At 37.8% G+C, this 19,637-nt stretch overlaps 1 protein-coding gene across 1 annotated transcript in view; it reads right to left on the bottom strand.

Annotated features, from left to right (window-relative positions):
* The window catches only part of ST8SIA6 (ST8 alpha-N-acetyl-neuraminide alpha-2,8-sialyltransferase 6), a gene marked incomplete at both ends in the record, with an annotated part of 100,305 nt that extends 88,021 nt beyond the window's left edge, over positions 1-12,284 (bottom strand). The window contains 2 exons of the mRNA XM_084254235.1: positions 11,544-11,642; positions 12,184-12,284. Of these exons, the coding sequence (XP_084110361.1) occupies positions 11,544-11,642; positions 12,184-12,284 (200 nt within the window). The remainder of the gene's footprint in view (positions 1-11,543; positions 11,643-12,183) is intronic.
* Positions 12,285-19,637: the final 7,353 nt, after the last annotated feature.

Here is a 19,637-nt window from a genome sequence, read left to right as displayed (position 1 = left end):
AAAGATCTTAAATCTATGATCCATGCTGAGATAATTTGGGGGATATAATGTGAAGTATGGGTTTAAAGTCATCATTTTGCATGAGGAGATCCAGTTGCATGTACAGACTATCCTTACTCTACCGTGTGGAAGTCCACTTCTGATCTGTTAACTGATTTGTTTCATTTCAAATAATTTGCCCTGCTAAATAAAATTACACTTATTTTAAAAAATCTATCTGAAAGTCCTGCATTCAAAAGTACCCCAAACAACAGCTCTGTCCTGATTTTTATCATTTTCATAGCACAGATGATATAAAACAATCTTTTAAATGTAATACCTGTCCTATTCTCAATACTATTAATGAAAATATTAAAAAAAACTTAGTGTTAAAAATTGTGTAAAAATCTATATATTTTTTATTTTGTTAGAGATTTTTTAAAAAAAGATTTACATATATGAATAGATAATATGTTATGTAATTAAAATTTTTATGTGGCAGCCTCATTGCTTAGAATACACAATTTGCCATCTTGCTATAAAGGGAACTTCCAGCAGAAACAGCATGAAAGTTAAGCAACAATGGATATTTATTTTGGACATGCATTTTCTTAATTTTTATTTATTTAAAGTTACATTTTATAAAATGTTTCTAAGGTTGGCCTCCCCTGGTGGCCCAGCGGTTGAGCGCTGGTCTGCAAAGCTGCCCGCAGCCTCTGCAGCACCGGTTCCTTCCCCGGCCACCTGCGAGGGTCCCACATGGCGCGCAGACCTCTCTTGCCATGCCCACTGTTCCCCTCAGCAGTGTATTTCATCAGTCTGCCTATTCTGTTCCCTGCTCTGGCTCTGGTGAATTCTCTCACCCTCCCGCGCTTCTGACTATACCCAGTGCGTGTATAAATAAATAAATAAATAAATAAATAAATAAATAAATAAATAAATCTTTTTAAAAAATGTTTCTAAGGTTCTGGTTCTTTACAAAGAGGGTTTAAAATCCCTCTAGAGCAAAGGTTCTAAAATGGACAGCAAAGAGATGCAATCACTAATTTCTGAAATTTTTATTGGAAAAAATTCTAAGTACAAATATAATACTTTACATCTGCTTATTCAGATTCTGTAAGTTTTTCTTTAAGAAATGATTATATTACTTTCAACCATCCAAATTTAATCCATCTTCCTCCAGTTTCAAAATTGTTCTTATATATTCATACACAAGCATACAGTTATAAAATTAGGTTTGACTATCACAAGTATTTTATCATGTGAAAGCCACTACCTGTCTATCTTGCAATGCAACATGATAAAGCCTACCTTCAAACACCTAGTACCATTATTTAGACATGGCAAAAGGGCTCAAATCCCAATATATGGGAGTTGCCACTCATAGTTAGGAGGCTGTAGTGAAAGAAATAAACAAGGCACAGACCTCCTAAAATCTATTGAAGAATAATATTCTCCATACATAGAAAATATGAGTATTTTGGTAACCCTCAAATGAATGGGGAATATGGATGAATTCCCAAATCAAAAAACACAAAAATATTGCCCACAAACTTAACGTGCAACTAGTAAAACTATGTTGACAAATATAAACATGCAGCGTATGGCAGACTGAATAACAAAGTATCAAATATCTTACAAAATGCACAGTACAGCATTAAAGGATACATTCTGAAAAAAGTGTGAGGAGGATATGTTCTATCCAATAGGGCAAGAAAATGATGACATACAATCTTAAAAAGATTATATAAGAATATATCCTCCAAATATAGCACCAAAACATACCACTTGCATTCCAACAGAGGTTCCAGCATTTTGAAAATGCATGGTGTTTACAACCTACAACCTCAGTTTCTTGGGATGCTACAGTTTAAAAATTACATTTTCCATGTACTCTTGCCAGTTGTGAAAATACAGATGAACCTTGAGGGTATTATTCTAAACAAAGCAAGTCAGACAGAAAGAAGACAAATACCATATGATTTCACTCATGTGAAAGATAAAGAAACAAAGCAAATAAAAAGCAAAACAAACTTAGATTATGACAACCGAATGGTGGTTATGAGAGGGGAAGAGTGTTGGAGGTGGGTAAAATGGCAAAGGGAGTCAATGTTGGCTGCAAACCAGATGTTTGGTGGTGATCATATGTAGTATATACAGATGCTGAAATACAAAACTGGGTGACTGAAACCAGAAAGAAAACAACTGAACAAACAAAAACAAACTCTTAGCTTATGAGAACAAAATGGTGGTGACCAGAGGGGCATGGAGATGCAGGGTGGGCATATGCATAAAGAGGACCAGTGGTGGAGGATGGAAATGAGACTTTTGGTAGGATCATAATATAGTATACAGATGTTGAATTATAATGCTATACACCTTATAAGCCACTGGAATAAATTGCTGTTAAGTATTATGTTAGAGAATTCTAGTTTGTTTTACCAATAACTAACTAGTAGAAATTATTTTACAATAATTTAGAAATCACAGGTTATATCCTATAAAATTACTCTTAGAAATAGTATTCCCACTTGATATGAATTCCTGGGAGTCCAGGAATTATTGACTGATTACCTACAGCAAGCACAAATCATTATTAGTACTTTGTGAGGCAAAATAAAGTCTTTTAAATATGAAGTTATGGACAAGACAGATTTAATGCCCTGATAAGCTGATGTCCTAGGTGTGTACAGGTAAATACACTACAGCAATACTCATCTCTTTAGCAGCAAAAAGAAGCCATAAAATAAGATATCAGGACACAAGAACACTTCCCTCAAGTTTACTCAGTGGCTCCTTAAACAGCAACTTTTCCTGACTCCAAAAAAGAGGTGATAGGACCTTTACACCATTAAAAGACAGAGCAGTTAAAGACTGATGGTTCTAAAAAGAATCACTGCACTTGACAGATTTATTTATTTTCCTTTCCTCCTCTTGATATCCCATCCACCCTGCCCAAGTGTCTCTTCTCACTATCTTCTTTGTTAGCACCTAACCTCTCCAAATGTTTGGTCCTTTATATCTCCCTCCAAAAATCTCCATTCCCCTCACCATGCAGTCAGGCTTTTTATCATTGTTTCCAATTCACCCTAATGTCTGCTTGCTCAAGGAAAATGTCTCTTAAGAACACAGTAAATTAATATACAAGACCAGAAAACCTAAAGCAACTTGATTTATGTTGCAATGGAACCACCTTCACTTTGACATACGTGTGTGAACAGTCTTGTCTGCCAAACGTCGCAACTCAAGTCATAAAAAGAAACATCCCAGCTTCTTTGCAAAGTGAGTTTCTATCAAGGAAGTAATGACATTATATGAGTGTAACAGAAAATAAAATTCCACTTCCACAACCACCGAAGTGGGAGCTGGGCCACGCAGACACCATTTCCTCATGAACTCTGCCTCTCTTCATCCTACCGCCCCACAAAGCAAAGGAAAGAGAAGGGCATTTGTTTGGGTCCTTCAAGCTTTTCCTGGCTTTCCTGTTTATGTGCCATGAGCCCAGAGAAGCCTAGGAGTGACTGAGGCTCTCTTGAGGTCGATGCCCCCCACCTGTTCCTGACAATCGGGCCCACTGCTTTCACCAGACCAGAGCAGACAATGCTGTGCCATGGGTGCCAGAGAATAGAGGGGCTGAAAAGTGCCAATCTGGGAAACCAAAGGCCCCAAAGGAGGAAAGAAGAGAGCAATCCCACAGCAGAAATGGAGAGCTCCCTCCAAACCTTCAAGGAGAAGGGCTGCAAGGAAGACACAGCACTGGGAAGTAGAAAAAGAAGCAGAATGCAAGATTGATAGCCTCATTTCAGGAAGCAGACTCAAGGCAACTTTAAAACATACTAAATTTTTCAAATCAGGACACATATAGTAGCATTACTTCTAAAAGCAAAGAAGGAAAGACATAAAAGTAAAAAAGCTGATATTGTTCTTGAAAGCAATATTCAACAGTTTGGAGGATGGGGTAGAGAGGAAGCGGTAAGAGGATTAAAATCAGCTCTTCCAAAGTTTTGTTTAGTTACAAGATTCTTTTTACAAGCTCTAGCTCATATTCATCTTGAAGCTCCTAGTTATGATCCCTGTGTGAACATATACAACCAAAAATTGTCAAATAAAACATTGTTACAACTTTCAGTGCAAGACAGTAGAGAGCAAACAATGCCCAATTCTTCCTTTTCCAGATTATTTACAATCTTCTCTTTCTCTATTTTTAATTGAGGCAAAATTTGGATACCCTTATTTACATTCTTATGAACATACACAAGTCTGCACAAAATGACTGCCACACATTTTGATGGCAACAGATAGTTGCTTCAGAAATTTGTCAGATTTGGGGAAGAAATGCTATCAACAAAATGAATGAATTACCATCAGCTGATGTAAATTTTCACCTATAAAACAGAGCAGATACATGGGAGTGGATATCAGACAAGTTTTGAGCCACTGCCATGGTCTGTCTTTCTTTACCTGAGCACAGAGTCTGCCCCAACTAGAAAATCAGGTGACTATTTCTACACTGGAAGGACCTGCTTCCTGAGGCAGTAGGGGCTTTGGGGAATGGGGGTGGGGGTGCATCTGTACTACTGTTGGCTACTGCTTTCTTTAGGTCTTCTTGAGATTTCACATGATATAGCAACAATGAAGGAAAGGAAGGGGGCAGAAAAGGAGTTAGTTGATGTACTCTGGATGTGCACAGGATGGCAGACATGGAGAGAACTCCAGGAGCATACCCCTTTCTGGGTTTCAGGTGACATTTGTCATGCGCCATTCCTGGCAACAGCAGTCCATGTTGACTAGGATCACCCAGAAATATATGTGCCTTCTGACAGACATGAGATCAAGACATGGGGCCAAAAGATAGCTTAGAGATGCCAGTATTAAAAAAAAAACGTTCAAATTAGTAAATATCACATTATTTATTTTACCATAATATTTTGAAAAATTCAACTTTATAAGCATTAGACATTTGTTTTAAAGTAAAATGACTCAGCCTCTCATCTGATAGATGCACTACAAAACAGAATCTTTCAGCCCCAGGTGGAGACTGAATGGAGTTATCGGGAATCCTGTCTAATGAGTAAAATGCTAGAGAGGCCTTCTTATTTGTGGATATCTAAATGAAAATCAAGCCAAAGAAATCACAAAACTTATGAAAAGATTCTCTAACATAAGATGCAGATAAAAGTATACTCTTGAAAATATTTACTACAAGAACAGGAGAAATCTTTTAGAGAGCATTTCTTTGTGTTCTCAATAAAGTACAAGAAAATATAAACTAAAAAATGGAAGATGAGGCTTAAAAGGTTATTTAGATGCTTTCTAAGATGCAAACCAAAGTGATACGCTGTAGGCTGAAAGAAGAAAAAAGATTATAAAGAATAAAATGCTATCAATTTACTGTTTTAGACAGGGCAATACAAAGGATTGAAACTACAGAAAATAGTTCAGTAATATAAGGGGCAAATATGGGAAATGAACCCAGAGGAGGAAGAAAAAGGCCAAAGAGAAAACTAAAAGCAGAAAGAACAATAAAGTTGTTTACATGGGAAGGGGATGTAGGGATGATAAACAGCTATGGAAAAGAGAAATGAATTTATAGAAGATGGAAAATGAAGACTCACTTCAAAAGTGCAACTACAATACGTGCAACACATCACATAATCAAAGATATAATACATTTTTTATTTAGTTGTAACCAAGCCAGAGGATTAAAAAGGCTTACCAACAAAATTAATCAAAAGAGGTCACTGCATAAACATATCACTGTGAATTTTAAGAATGCTAAGTGTAAATTAAAAATTCTATCAGGATTCAGTAAGACAAATAATCCAACAGGCTACTTTTGAAGAAATAAAAGTAAAATTGTTCTTATTTCTTTTTCAGAGCCCTTAATGTTAGAAAATGGAGGAGCAACATCATATAAAAATTTAAGACAAAAAAAGTTAGAACTGTGATACAACAATTCAGTATTTGTAAGAAAAATAAGATTTGTATCCTGAATATCTAAAGTTTCAGAAATACTATCATCTACATTCCAAGACTAAAAATATTAGAAGACATGCCAACAGGTCAAGAAAGCAATGGGAACAAAGGGAACTAAAGGACGGGAGAGCAGATCACTTAATGTGAAGCATCTTTTCAACGTCAGGCATTGAAAAGAAAATCCAAGTCATATTTTTCAATTTGTAAGCAAGAGCTTAAATCAAAATTTTAAAAAATCCTCAAAGGAGAACATATATAATAGAAGAGTAATAACTTAATAAAAAGTCCACCCCTTTTGACATATTCAAAAAGGACAAATAAATAGATTATGGTACATGCATATATTCAAACACCATGTTCTAAAAATTATATTGCAGAAAAATATTAATGTCATGAAGAAAATTTAAGATGTTAAAAACTATTAAAATAAGCAAAGAAAATTACCAGAAATGTGCATAAAAAGTAATGAAACACCACTGAAGTGTTAAAATCATAGTGTTAAAGGTAGTTATCATTTTCTTGGTATTCCTCTAAAAAGATGCAATAAAATCTCTATAATAACACTCCTTATAACATTGTGAGTTGTGATATAAGACAATTGACTAATGTTTGCCCTCCACAAGCACCAATTCTCAAATATGAACAAGTCAAACTTTACTGCAGGGTAAAAGGGAGGGAAAAGAAAGACTGTGAAAGGAAATAGCAGACAAACCTCTTTAAGAAAGCAGAGAAGTAGAGGTGGGCTCTCATATCTGTGGTCAACTCATAATCCAATTATCTCAGATGGTCAATCAAATAGCCACCAAATAATTAAGACACCAAAAGAAAAAAAAGAAGAAGAAGATAAAGAAGAAAGAAAAAGAAAAAGCTGCTACTATCAGAAAGTTCCAGGCAGTCAAAGGATCCCTATTGTCACTATGGACACTGCCACTATTAATGTGAAACCACAACCAGGACTTAGGATATTCCCATGGAAAAATTCTAGAACTTTAAAGCAATTACATTAACTGACTTTCTCTAGTTACATTGTCATCAATCTCACAATAATGCAACCTCTTACTTCTAATGATTGAATATTTGGGAACTCAATCTATGACATTATGATGTGATTTTATTGAGTTTCTTTTATAATCAAAATTTAATATTTAAGGAAAAAGCCAACTCCTTGGAAATTTAAAAGTCATCTTCTAAGTATTTATGGAGATAAATTTTTTTAAGTGTAGGGTCTCCGTGGTGGTACAAGGGGTTAAGTCACAGCACTATGAAGCTGTCCACACCCTCTGCAGCATAAGTTGATCCCCAACCAGGGAGGTGACCCACATGGCGCAGCAGACCTCTCCTGCTTACCTGCTACTTGCCGCAGCAGCATAGTTCAGTCAGTCTGCCTGTTCTATTCCCCACTCTGCCTCTGGTGAATCCACTCATCCCCTATGCTTCTGGCTTATACCTAGTTCTCATATGCATAATATAAATGTAATCATAAATAATTTAAAATACATTTTTACAAATCAGAACACTATGTAGCCAAATTTAAGGAACAAGTCCAAAGCTGCATTAAAAAGAAAATTCATAGTAAATATTTTTGTTACAAAGAAAAAGGGAAAACAAATAAACCAGGCATTTACTTGAAGGCATTAATTCGAAAAAATTATATTTTAAAAGATGAAAGTAACACAAAATCATAAGGTGAAAACCAAATACCAGATGGATTCACTTATTTGTAGAAGAAACAAAACAGAGTCAGACAAAATCAAACCAATAACAAGTCCTAGAGATCTAATTATGGAATTGAGGCTGAGACAGGAAGAGAAAAACAAAGAAGGACTAGACTAGAAGGCTGAGGGTGCCTTGGTAACATGCATCTGAAGAGGTGCAATGCTATACCCTTGAATCACATATAGTGTTTTAAACTAATGTTACCTCAATAATAATTTTTTTAAAAAATACAAAAAAAGAAAGGAAATCACACATGGAAATGTATCAGAACTGAGAAATAAATTCAAGAGCTGGTTGTTTGAAAATCAAGAAAACTGATGACTGACTTTAACAAAGCTTATTGGAAAGAGAAAGAATCCATTGTAATGGGAGCCATGTTTGGAAAATTTTTAGCATATTTATCTCTTTTGTCTTTCTGACTTTGACATGAATTTCCTGTAATTAGGTTGAAGCATCCTTTGGAGAAGTATTGAATAGATAGATTTTTTATTAAGAAAGAATGCAGAGAAAATATAAGGTAATGTTCAGCTTTAGACAAGCAAAATAGGCTTTGCTTTAGCTCTAAAGTTTTCCAAATTCCTCTCATTCCTCTCTTTAGCACATTAACCACTTCACCTAGAAAACACAACTCCTGGAGTTTTCCCAATCCTTCATTCTTGGTGTCCACAATCTACCATGAAGGCATTTGAGTCAGGATTGGAGGTTTGAGACAGGACAAAAGGAAACATGAGGCAGAGGGATGCCTGTATATTTCCAGCCTAGAGAAAGGGTAGAAACAAAAGAGAGGATGAGGCTAGCTCTGACTTGGAGAGAGAAAAATTAGGGTAACGTTAAGTTTAGTGGGGGCTTTGCTTCCTCTCCCAGTTAGGACTCTGAAAATAGATCATCTCTTGGACAATTTCCATCTTGATGTTAACTTAGAACAGGATCACATTCACTTCCTGGGGTTAGTACAGGAGGTCTTGATATTTAGTTTCCTGAACCATCTTTAGTCCTTGGATGTTTATTGATTTTTTTAAAGATTTATTTTTATTTGTTTATGCATACAAGAACTGGGGTACAGGCCAGAAGTGTGGGGAGGTGAGAGGACTCATCAGAGACAGAGTCGGGAGCAAAACAGGCAGATCTACTGAAATACACTGCTGAGCTGAGGGGAGCAGCAGGTGTGAGAGGAGAGGGCTGCTGCGCCATGTGGGTTAGCTCCCTGGCCGGGGATCGAACTCATCCCACAGTGGCTGATGATAGCTTAATAGTTCTGAGATTTTAATCCCTGAGCCACCAGGGAGGCCCCACATGTTTAGATGGGTCCCAGAAATAGCTGGGAGACTATCTGTGCAGGTGTCTAACCAGAACTGAATGAGATAGCATTTTAGGTTGCACGGTGTTGCAGGGTGAAAATCAAAAAAAAAAAAAAAAAAGAAAAAAGAATCTCTACAGATCCCTAAAAGGTAGCAACAGTGGGAGCTCAGATGAGGTCAAGACCATGGAAGGGGAGTACTAGGAGGTAGACTGTCTAAAGAGAGAGAATAAGCCACAAGCTGCAGTTTTCAAAATTGGCTGTCAACAGGGTAAGCAGTCATCAGATGGCAAATGAACATCACCAATGAAATCAGAGGAGTCAAAGGTAGCAGGATCAAAAAGCCCAACTCTTGACTCTACAACTGCATCTAAGCTCCTGTCCTTCCACCTGGCTATCATCTTAGAGTAAGAAGGGATTGTGAAAGCAATCTGAAAGACAATTATTTCTCAAAATACGAAATAATACCAAAAACAGTTCCTTAAATTGTCTGTCACATCTGACTAAGTTTTAACCTGACTGGGAAACACACACACACACACACACACACACTCACACCCCATCTTGCCCAGCACTGATCTGATGAAGGCTACACAGCAGGAAGATGAAGAATTTTGGATTCTAGGCACACATAGCCTGGGTCTGAGTCTTGGTGCCATGATTTGTTAACTATAACATTGGGCAATTAACTCACCTCTCTGTGTCTCAGTTTCCTCCATTATAAAATAAGCATAATATTTTTTCTGATTAGGTCAGTTTGGACCATAAGAAGGATTTAATAAGTACTGGCTATTTTTATTACTATTATCATTATATTATATTATATTATATTATATTATATTATATTATATTATATTATATTATATTATATTATATATCAATCATATCATATTATCACTTGTATCTATTACCTGGAATATGAGGTTCATGGAGGACAATCAACTCAACCATTTGAAAAGTTAATTACTATTTCTTTATATAATCAAATAGTATGGATTAAAATTTGCACCCCTGCTATAAAACAAAATCATAAATGATAAAAGTGATAAAAAGCAGAAAGAAATGTTTTAAAAGAAATATTTTTAAACATATTTAAGATTTCTTTTAAAAAGCATAAAGGAATGGAATAAATATTAAATATTGTAATAAAATGGACCACATGCTGAAAAATATATGTATTGCTTATATTAGCTCAAGCAGTACGCCCAGTAGAAAAGAATATGTCAAAAGAAACTGAAAAATTCATCAAAGAATTACTTCATAAAAGGCCTAGGACCAGATCATTTAATTAGCACATTTTTTCAAACTTTCCCCACAGAGCTACCCTAGAATGTGCACTAGGCCCAGAGGTTTGAAAAAGATGGAAAGTTCTCCACTCACTGGAAAGTTAGGCCAATATACACATAACTCTGTATAACATAAAACTTTTTTTTTTTAAAGGTTTTGTTCCTCCGGGATTTCTCCGGGATAGAGGAAAAGAGACCACTTACAATATTGCAATAGAATGCTGAGGGATAAAGCAGTACATTCTGCTGGACTCAACTCTTCCAGGAAGCAATCAGCCATAAGCATGTAGAACCCAAAGCATATGCTTTAACCTAACAATACAATTTCTGTCAGTCCATTTTGGAGAATTAATTTAGAATAAAGATAAAGATTTATTGCAAGGATGAAGGTGGAATGTAAAATCAAATCAAATGAAAATGGAAAGGTACATTCATTTGATGAAGTATGCAACAATCAAAAGCAATGTTTTGGGAAAAATTTAATGACATATATGTGCATATGAATGGGGGGCAGAATACAAATTACAAATATAGCTTTAAGTATATCTTAAAACATATGTCTTCAGGAAGAATACAGACCCCCACTTTAATCGGATCTCTGAGTGGTGAGACTCTGGGAGTTTTGGGTTTTTTCCTAATATATTTCCCATGTTACCTGACTTTCTGCACTAAGCATGTTACTTTTATAATCAGAAAAAAAGATCAAAACCAAGTAATTATTTTACCTGGATAGTCTTCCGAGTTAGAAAGAAAAAAATTAAGTCTCCATACACTAAGATGAAAAACATTCTCAACACTGTGCACAGAATTGCATTCTCCCAAAGGAGCATCTTACACCGGTGCACCTTAAAGCACAGAAAACAAAAGCAAGCCAACTAAATCCCTGAATAAAGACAGGCTGAGCTGCTTCTCTCCGGGGTTTTCAATAGCGCATTATCAAGAGGGGAACCCAGCACCCATTTTTTAAAGTGCAGCTGCTTTACTATCTTCCTTGGTTGGAATAGCATCCAATGGAGGAATAGGCTTTAAAGGGAAGGTTGAGGGAGTGTGAGGCGTTTACATGCGCGCACGTGCACACCTTCCCACTTATACAAACACACACACACACACACACACAGGCACACACACGCATACAAGCGCGCTCTCTCGCTCTCGCTCGCTCGCTCGCTCGCTCAAATCCACTTAATCGTGTGGTTCTAGCTCGAAGCAAGCCCTGCGGGCACAGCCACTCCGCTTCCCCGGTCCAAAGCCAGAGTCCCCTGCCGCCCACCGCCCGGGGCCACGGGTACCTGCTCCAGGTGCGCGGTAGCGGGGTCGCCGGGCTCCGGAGCGTCCTCAGCGCTGCAGGGGTGCCATGAGTGGCTTCTTTGCTTTCCTCCACCAAAAGCCTGCACAGCCAGGAGGAAAACTAAGTTGTTACAGCTCGCGGGGAGCAGCTGTCTGGCAGGCTCAGCTTCGCGCTCTCAGCCTGGCCGGGACATCCTCGCGCGCCCTGGCTCCCGGGCAGCATTCTAAGCCCGGAGTTTGAAGGGGCTTAGGGCGGGAAGAAGGAAAGGCACCGACCACAATGTGGGGAGCCCTGAACACTTACTCGGAACCCGACACCAAGTCCTGTTCCGCAGCTCCTTCGCCCGGGGCGATGCCCGCTGGAGCCCTACAGACCCCCGGACACTTGGCCCCGCCCCGAGTGTCGCCTCTCCCACACCCTCCACCATCCCTCCTAGCCTCCAGGACGCCCCATCCCACTCCACCCTCAGGCCGCTGCACCCCGTCGGCTTGTCTCGCTGCGGCCAAAAGTCTACGCGCCCAAGTCCAGCGAGCGGCCGGCTGGGCAGATGGGGCGCGCCGCCGGGAGCCCGCGCGGACCCCGCGAGCCGGCTGGGGGTGTCTGGAACCGGCGGGTCGGCGGGAGTCCAGCGAGCGCGTTACCTGGAGCGGGCGGGCGCGTCGGCCGAGCCCCAGAGCAGACGCAGCAGCAGCAGCAGCAGCAGGCAGGCGAGCAGAACCAGCAGCGCGCCCCCCGGCCGCATCCTGAGCCACAGGCGCCGTCGCAGTCGCCGCCGCCCCGGCGAAGCGCAGCCAGAGCGGCCCCGACTCGCGGCCCCCGCCGCGGCAGCCACAGCCACGCACACTTCCAGGGTCTCCGGGCAGCCGCGGGGGGCGACCACGGCGCGCGGCGCGGCCCGCACTCTCGGGCGCCCCCGGCCCAGCCGGCCCGGCTTTGGGGCCAAAGCAGGAGCCGCGTCCTGGCTCTCCCGCCCGGCCCTGGCCCTGGCCCGCCGAACTGGGCTCCGGATGGCAGCGACGATGCGCGGCGCTCGCCGCCTCTCCTGCCCGAGGCGCCCCGTAAAGCCGCGGGCTCTGGTGGCCGCGCTGCTGGCGCTGCCGCGCGGGGTCACCTGAAGGTTGGGGCTCCGGAGCTCGACTCCTGCTGATTGGATTCCAACTTTTGTACGCCCTCACCTTCTCCCGAGTGCCCGCGTGCTCTGCGCCCGAGCCCACGCCTCCCAACCAGGTACCGACAGCTCCGCGCGCGCGCCCCTGAGGCCGAGAGCCAGGACTTGGGGGGGCGGAAGCGAAGACGGAAAGGGCCCATGTCAAAAAGTTTTAAAACTGTTTAGTCGCTCTGCTGATCATCCCACGCAGAAAGGCTGCTGGGAACTTGGCAGTTGTGTTCACTGTACCGAATAGAAGCCAATAACCTTTTGCTTATAGGCAGATTAGAGGGGCAGCGAGTGGGGTCTGCAAACTACCTCCTACAGCCCCAATTCAGCCCCTGCTGTTTTTGTAAATAGTTATCTTGGAACCCCTCAATGCCCATTCCTTTGTATTATCAAAGGGCTATGTAGGGTTGTCTTATTTAAAGCTGTTTTTAAGGTACAAGAGTTGAGTTGTGTAGGGGTGACAGAATCCTATGGCCCAAAATGCCTGAAGTATTTATTATCTGTCCCTTTTCAGAAAAGGTTCAAACCCCCTGGTCTAAATCATCTTGGTCTACATCAGATTCGTTTATCAGTAAGTATCTCCTTTATGGCAGGAGAGCGATCTCATGGCATAGTCTGACTTCCCAATTATTTGGGGAGTCTCTCATCTTTCTGTGCTGTCCTCACCTGGCCCACACAGTGCCCAAGGCCTCACTGTGCAATCGCTCTAGGTTTTGTCCCTAACTCTGGAAACGTTAGTAAAACCATAAATCTCATCATGGTTCTACGGGGCTCATTAAACTATTTTGTAACTGCAAAAGCAACCTTTGGACCTAATCATCTTGCTAGCTCCTTTATAAAGGTACTGAGAAAAGGCTTAAACTTGAAAAGGTTTTTATCAGTCCATTTTCTCAAATAACAAAATATATTTCAACTAGAGTCTTCTAGGATATAAGGTACTAATCTGAAAGACCAGTGGAGGATCTAGGAGAAAGCCAGTGGGCTGAACTACTCAATAAAGTTGTTACTCAGTGATTTCCTCACAGAAAAAAATAGCATCTCAAGAAGAGAAATACAAGGATGTGTAGCTCCTTTTTGCTAATTCTGCATTTATTTTAATTAAAAATTTTTGGTGGAAAATAAACTGAAACTTTAAACAAAGTAATTGCTAAATAGATATTTGGCCAATGAATAACATACTTTCTAACCAGTGTTATTTTCAGGACAAAAAGTTGCAAAAATCTGAAAATAAATGTGTCTGGAAATAGTATTTCCTTCCAAAGTGCAACTATTCCTGTTAAAATATGAACTAATCAATAAAAGTTAAAGTTGTTACCTGTACATAAGACTGACATGTTTATGGTCCAGATGATTATCTGAGTGTGGTGTGATACAGTAATGCAATATCAGATAGAGCTAAAATAATAAAGTGATTCATTTCTATCTGTCTGAAAGTTTAAGCATTCAGTTAGATAAGCAGGAGATGGCACAATTACCTGAAAATGAAAAAGTTGTGTAGATTTGGGGAAATAGTGTGAATATTGCCTCTCTTAGAACAGAAGAACTGAGCAGACAACTCAGACTCAAGTTGCTTTGCAGAAAAAGAAAGGGGCATTATTGTATCAGCCAGGAAGCTGCAATTTCACCTAATTTACTAAAGTTTAATATTTCAGCACAGCTGGGCTCAAGGCAATAGCAGAGGAGTCAGCCTTGCCTGGGCTCCCTAAACATCCTTGCTGAAAATGAAGTTACTTTTTATCAAGCCGGTGGCTATCAGCAGGGGATTCACAAAAGTCCATTTTAATTGGAAAACCAAGTGTAAATTTGGGAATTCTGAACCAAGTGTTAAAATTCGACAGGAAGGAAACATAAGCTTTGTAACTGAAAAAGTGGGTTGTTAAAATATGAATTGCCTTGCTTATTTTTGAAAGATAAAAGAACCTGACAAAAACATGATTGCTTTGATATTATCAATCATAGTACCAACCCTGGAAAAGTGTGCTTTTGATAACTTCATGTTAACATGTTTGACCAGCAACCCTAAAGATCTGTGCCATGCAGTAATGTGAGATATTGCTAAGACATAGGATCAAAACAGAAACTCAGGCTGCTGTGCAAAACCTCCAGCTGATGCATGAACCTGCCTCTCGCAGCCAGTCTGCCCAGCATTGGCCTGTCATTCCTTTCATTTTGCCTTTGTTATACTTTATTTATCATCACAAATACCCTTATCGTCATAAAATAACATTTTTTAAAAATGATTGGGACATTTTGATATATATAAACTGTCCAAGTAATTGAAATTCTCCCTGGATGTTGCAGTTTCTCATTTTTGGTGTACAATTTTAAACATTTCAATATGCATGAATTTGTGAAGAATACCAGCTACCAAGTGTTATAATATTCCCTGATGTACACCAGTGGGAACTCTCACTATAGGGGAAAGGTAGAAATTCTCTCAGAAACAAAGGGAATTTATGAACCTAAAATCACTTCCTTCATTTGGGTAATAAGTTTGCCTTCTAGAAAGAATGGTTGCCATTGTCTCCAGACTACTTGATTGGTTTTAGGGTTTTGTAAAGGACTGCAGGACAATACCACATTTATAAATAGTAAACTATTCCTTGGGGAGAAAATTCATAATGATTGTATAGCCAAGGCGGCATATTCTCAATAAATCATGGGATAGAAATAAAAGTATAAATAACTTTAAGAGCTCAACAACCCTCCATAGGGGTGTATTTTCAAATATGTTTTATTAGATGTTTTTGCCCATTTCTAATTGAATATAAAAAATTGAAGCAAGTTCATGTATAAAGTCTTTTAACTTAAAAGATACAATCAATACCTAGTAAATAACAAAATCAATTCTAAGAAAAGAGAGAAATGGAGGAATCACTTTACCTGACTTGGAAACTTTAAAGCAACAGTATTAAAAACAATATGGTATTGGCACAAAAACTGATACATGGATCAGTGGAACAAAATCAAAGGCCTAAAAATAAATCCACCCACATATCAGTATTAATTTATGATAAATCAGCTACAACCATACAGTAGAGAAAGGAGTATCTTTAATAAATGGTTCTGGGAAAACTGGAAGATCACACATAAAAAGAGATTGAATCACTCTCTGACTATATACACAACATAAATTCCAAGTGAATTGAAGATTTAACTGTAAGACCTGAAATAAGAAAATATTTAGAAGACAAAATTGGTAATGGGTTCCATGACAGCAATGATAAAGATGGTTTTTTTGAAGATTTGAGCTCTTTGGAAAGGGAAATAAAAATAAAAAATTTGGAGTATATCAAGTTAAAAAGCTCTTAAATGGCTGTATATATATATATATATATATATATATAGAGAGAGAGAGAGAGAGAGAGAGAGAGAGAGATGTAATTAACAAGGGGTTAAGATCCAAGAAATATAAAAACATATATAATTCAACAATAGAAAAACATCCCACCCAATTAATAAATGGGCAACAAATGTGAACAGACAATTTACCAAAGAGGATAGCCAGAAGGTCAATAGATATGTGAAAAAATATTCAGCATCACTTCCAACAAGAGAGGTGCAGGAAAAAAACACAAAGATACCATCTTACACCCAGAAGAATGGCATAAATTAAAAAAAAAAAAACACCCTTGAAAACAAGTGCTGGGAAGGATGTAGAGAAAGAGGAGCCCTCTTATACCGATTGTGGGTGGAAATGTCAAATGGTGCAGCCATTATGGAAAGTGATCTTGATTCATCTGAAAAAACTGAAAATGGAAATACTGCCTTATCTAGTAATCCCACTCTTGGGCATCTACACAAAGACCATAAAACAATTAATGCAAAAAAAAAAAAAACCTATGTGCTATGAAATGTTTGTTGCACCACTGTTTACAATAACTAGGACATGGAAGCAGCCAAAATGCCCAACATTAGATGACTGGGTCAAAGCATGGCATACCCATACTATGGAATTCTATTCATCCAGAAGGAAAGTTGAAATGCACCATTTACAGCAAAATGGAGGGAATTTGAGGGAATTTTGTATAATAAAGAAAGTAAAAATGACAAAAACAAATACTAAATACTGAACATTTACATAATTTAGCATGATTTGACAAAGTAAAATATTCACAAAAGCCAGTGGACATTAATAGGGCTCTGAGGTTAAGAGGAGGTGTGGAGGGAGACAGGGAAGAGGAACCCTACAGTATGGAAAAAACCCACCTAGGATGATATACAAATACCATAGTGTCTTATATATATTAGAAATCCAACTTGCAGTATAACTCAAATTACAGAACAAAAAAAAGGTGATTGTTCACATTTTAAAGCAGATTTTTAATGTATAGAATACTCAAACTTCTAAAATTCCTGTCCCTGAAGTCCACGTGGAAGATCATAAAGGACTAAACGAGAAATGGATACCATTTATCCTGAAACTAAAAAACTCCCAGGAATGCCTGTTAAAGTGAACCTATTGGACAAGAATGCCAAGTTCAAGTCTCATCTCTCCTATTTATGATCTTAAATTTATGTGAGAAAAAATGAAAAATTTTTTGAAGGCTCCACTATTACCCAGTTTGGAATAACTAAGGCTGGGAGTAGATCACAACAAAAGTGACTAGCAACCTGTGTGAATGACCACAGTTGCAGATTTAAGAGAGATGATAACCAGTATTTCTGTTTCCAATGAGTCCATTGAAAAAATTATGACCTAGAGTTAATGCTAACCTTGAGAGGAGATGTTGTAAGAGAATATTGTAGCTAGTGATTAAAGTCAAAGAAAGGTGAGCACCTGTCCTACATATTAAATAATCAAAAGGCCCTTGAGCCTTTGGTTTTTATACTAAAAGAGTATGTATGTCCCAGGGCATTTTACCTAATTGCAGAATTTGCAGGTCCAGGCAGAATTCCAGTTGTTTCAACAGATTTGGAGCTAGGAGTTCAGGGCAGAGTTCTCATATCTAAATCTGCCATATTTCTTTTCTCATCTTCTCTTCCCTATCCTTTTATTCCATACAATTTAAACTTTAAGTAGATAACCAAGTAACTGTTTCCAGTAGCAAATCCTTAATGCAAAACTAGGCTTCAGTAAGTAGGTAAATATAAAAAGATTTTCTATTCACAACATTCATGGAAAGTAGCAGAAAACAATAAGCAAAAGATCTGCAAATTATAGATTAAGGAATGTAACCAATAAAAATGAAAATAAAATAAATTGGAATAAGACTTATTCCAGGAAACAGAATATTTAAATAACAATCACTTTATACACCCCAGGAAATTAAATATATTATAAACTTTATGATGGAAGAACCCAAAGGAGAAATAGGAATTGAAAGCAGAGAGAGCAAAGCAATGTTATAAATTGATGGCTGATGATAGTGAAAAACAAAACAAAAAATTGTAGAACTTACAACTGTCTTAGACATTTAAGGGACAGAATTAAGATGGCAGAAGTCTGAATCAGTCATAGATTTGGGCTAATGACAATTGCAGAAAACACAAAGGGACAAGAAAAATACATTGATTAGGACAAGAACTGTATGTATCAAAGATAGTGGAAATATAGCATGTGCCTATTAGGTTTTTTTTAATAAAAATGAAATATTAAAAATGTTTAACAAGTATAATAAGTATATGATAGAATAAAATGTTCCTGATATAAGTGAATCGGCAGCTATGTTGAGTTTCATTTTCCAAAGTCATTGCGTTCCAGAGAAATTTAATAGAAAACAACTAATGTCGTGATTTGTTATTTTGCAGAAATTATTCAAAGACAATGAAAGAATCCTAAACGCATCCAGACAAAAGAAACAGGTAAAAATTAATCTTGCTTCTGAATTTATTTCAATATAATTGGTTCAAAAAGGAACAAAATCATATTTACAGTATTTGGGGGCAGGAAATACGTGACCTCAAAATTCTGTACTCAGCTAGGACAGTTTTCATAAGTGAAAGCAAATAATTTTACATAGGAAATTTTCAAATATTTTAGGACTCAGAATAATAATACATCTTTGAAAAAATCAATTTGAGTTATAACCCAACCATAAAACATGGATCAAAATAAGGAACTCACATGAAGAATTCTTTATTGTAACATACTCAGATGAGTAATAGGTTATTTTTATATTAGAATGGAATATAACTAATAGAATTCTACAATATAAATGTTACATTTTCTTTAAAAATTGCTACCTAAATATAAAATAAATTGGTGCAATAAATCTGGGAAAGAATGTACCAGTTCATGGTAAATAATGGAAAATAAATAAGAATAATGTTGGATGTTTTGAAAGTGCATTAATTTCCTCATCTTTCAGGGTGACTATATATGGTAAAATCATGAAAAGTTTATTAGCCAAAAAAATTTTTTTCAAAAAATTTTCCAAAGAAGAGTGGAGGAGAAAGAAAGCTCAGACTTTCAGCTAAAGATAGAAAAACACATATTCCAGTAATATATGGATCTGTTACAAACACTTAGAAATGTTTTACAAAGTATAACAATAAAAAAAGTAATGTATAGCTAAGCTTTCAAAAAAGAAAGGGAAAGTCCCAGCTCCAGAAATGAGGAATGAACTGAAGAAGAACATAAAGATAACAGTTAAGTGTGTGATCTGACCAGCAGTTCACCTGGAATATATTTTTTATCATCCTGATAACATAAAAGTTTGCTTTTAACATCTATGTTGTAAATGGAATAAGAACACTGGGTTTCTGGTGAGACAGACTTAGAATTAAAATTTGTGCTCAGAGATTTTTTTATTGTTGCTAAAAACAAAGTATGTGAACTAGAAAAACAAAGATCCACACACCTGCACATTGACAATTATTTGTCTCTGCCTGAGTTCTAGGTGAAAGAATTTTAGTTTAAAATCTGCTTCATTTGAGTTTGAAATTCAGTTTTACCCTGCCCACGTGGGCCTGGAATTAATATAAAGATTAGCTCAC

The sequence above is a fragment of the Talpa europaea genome (genome assembly GCF_964194135.1).
Source record: "Talpa europaea genome assembly, chromosome: 14".
In the NCBI taxonomy this organism is placed as follows: Eukaryota; Metazoa; Chordata; class Mammalia; order Eulipotyphla; family Talpidae; genus Talpa; species Talpa europaea.
This window is presented reverse-complemented; position numbering and strand designations above follow the sequence as displayed.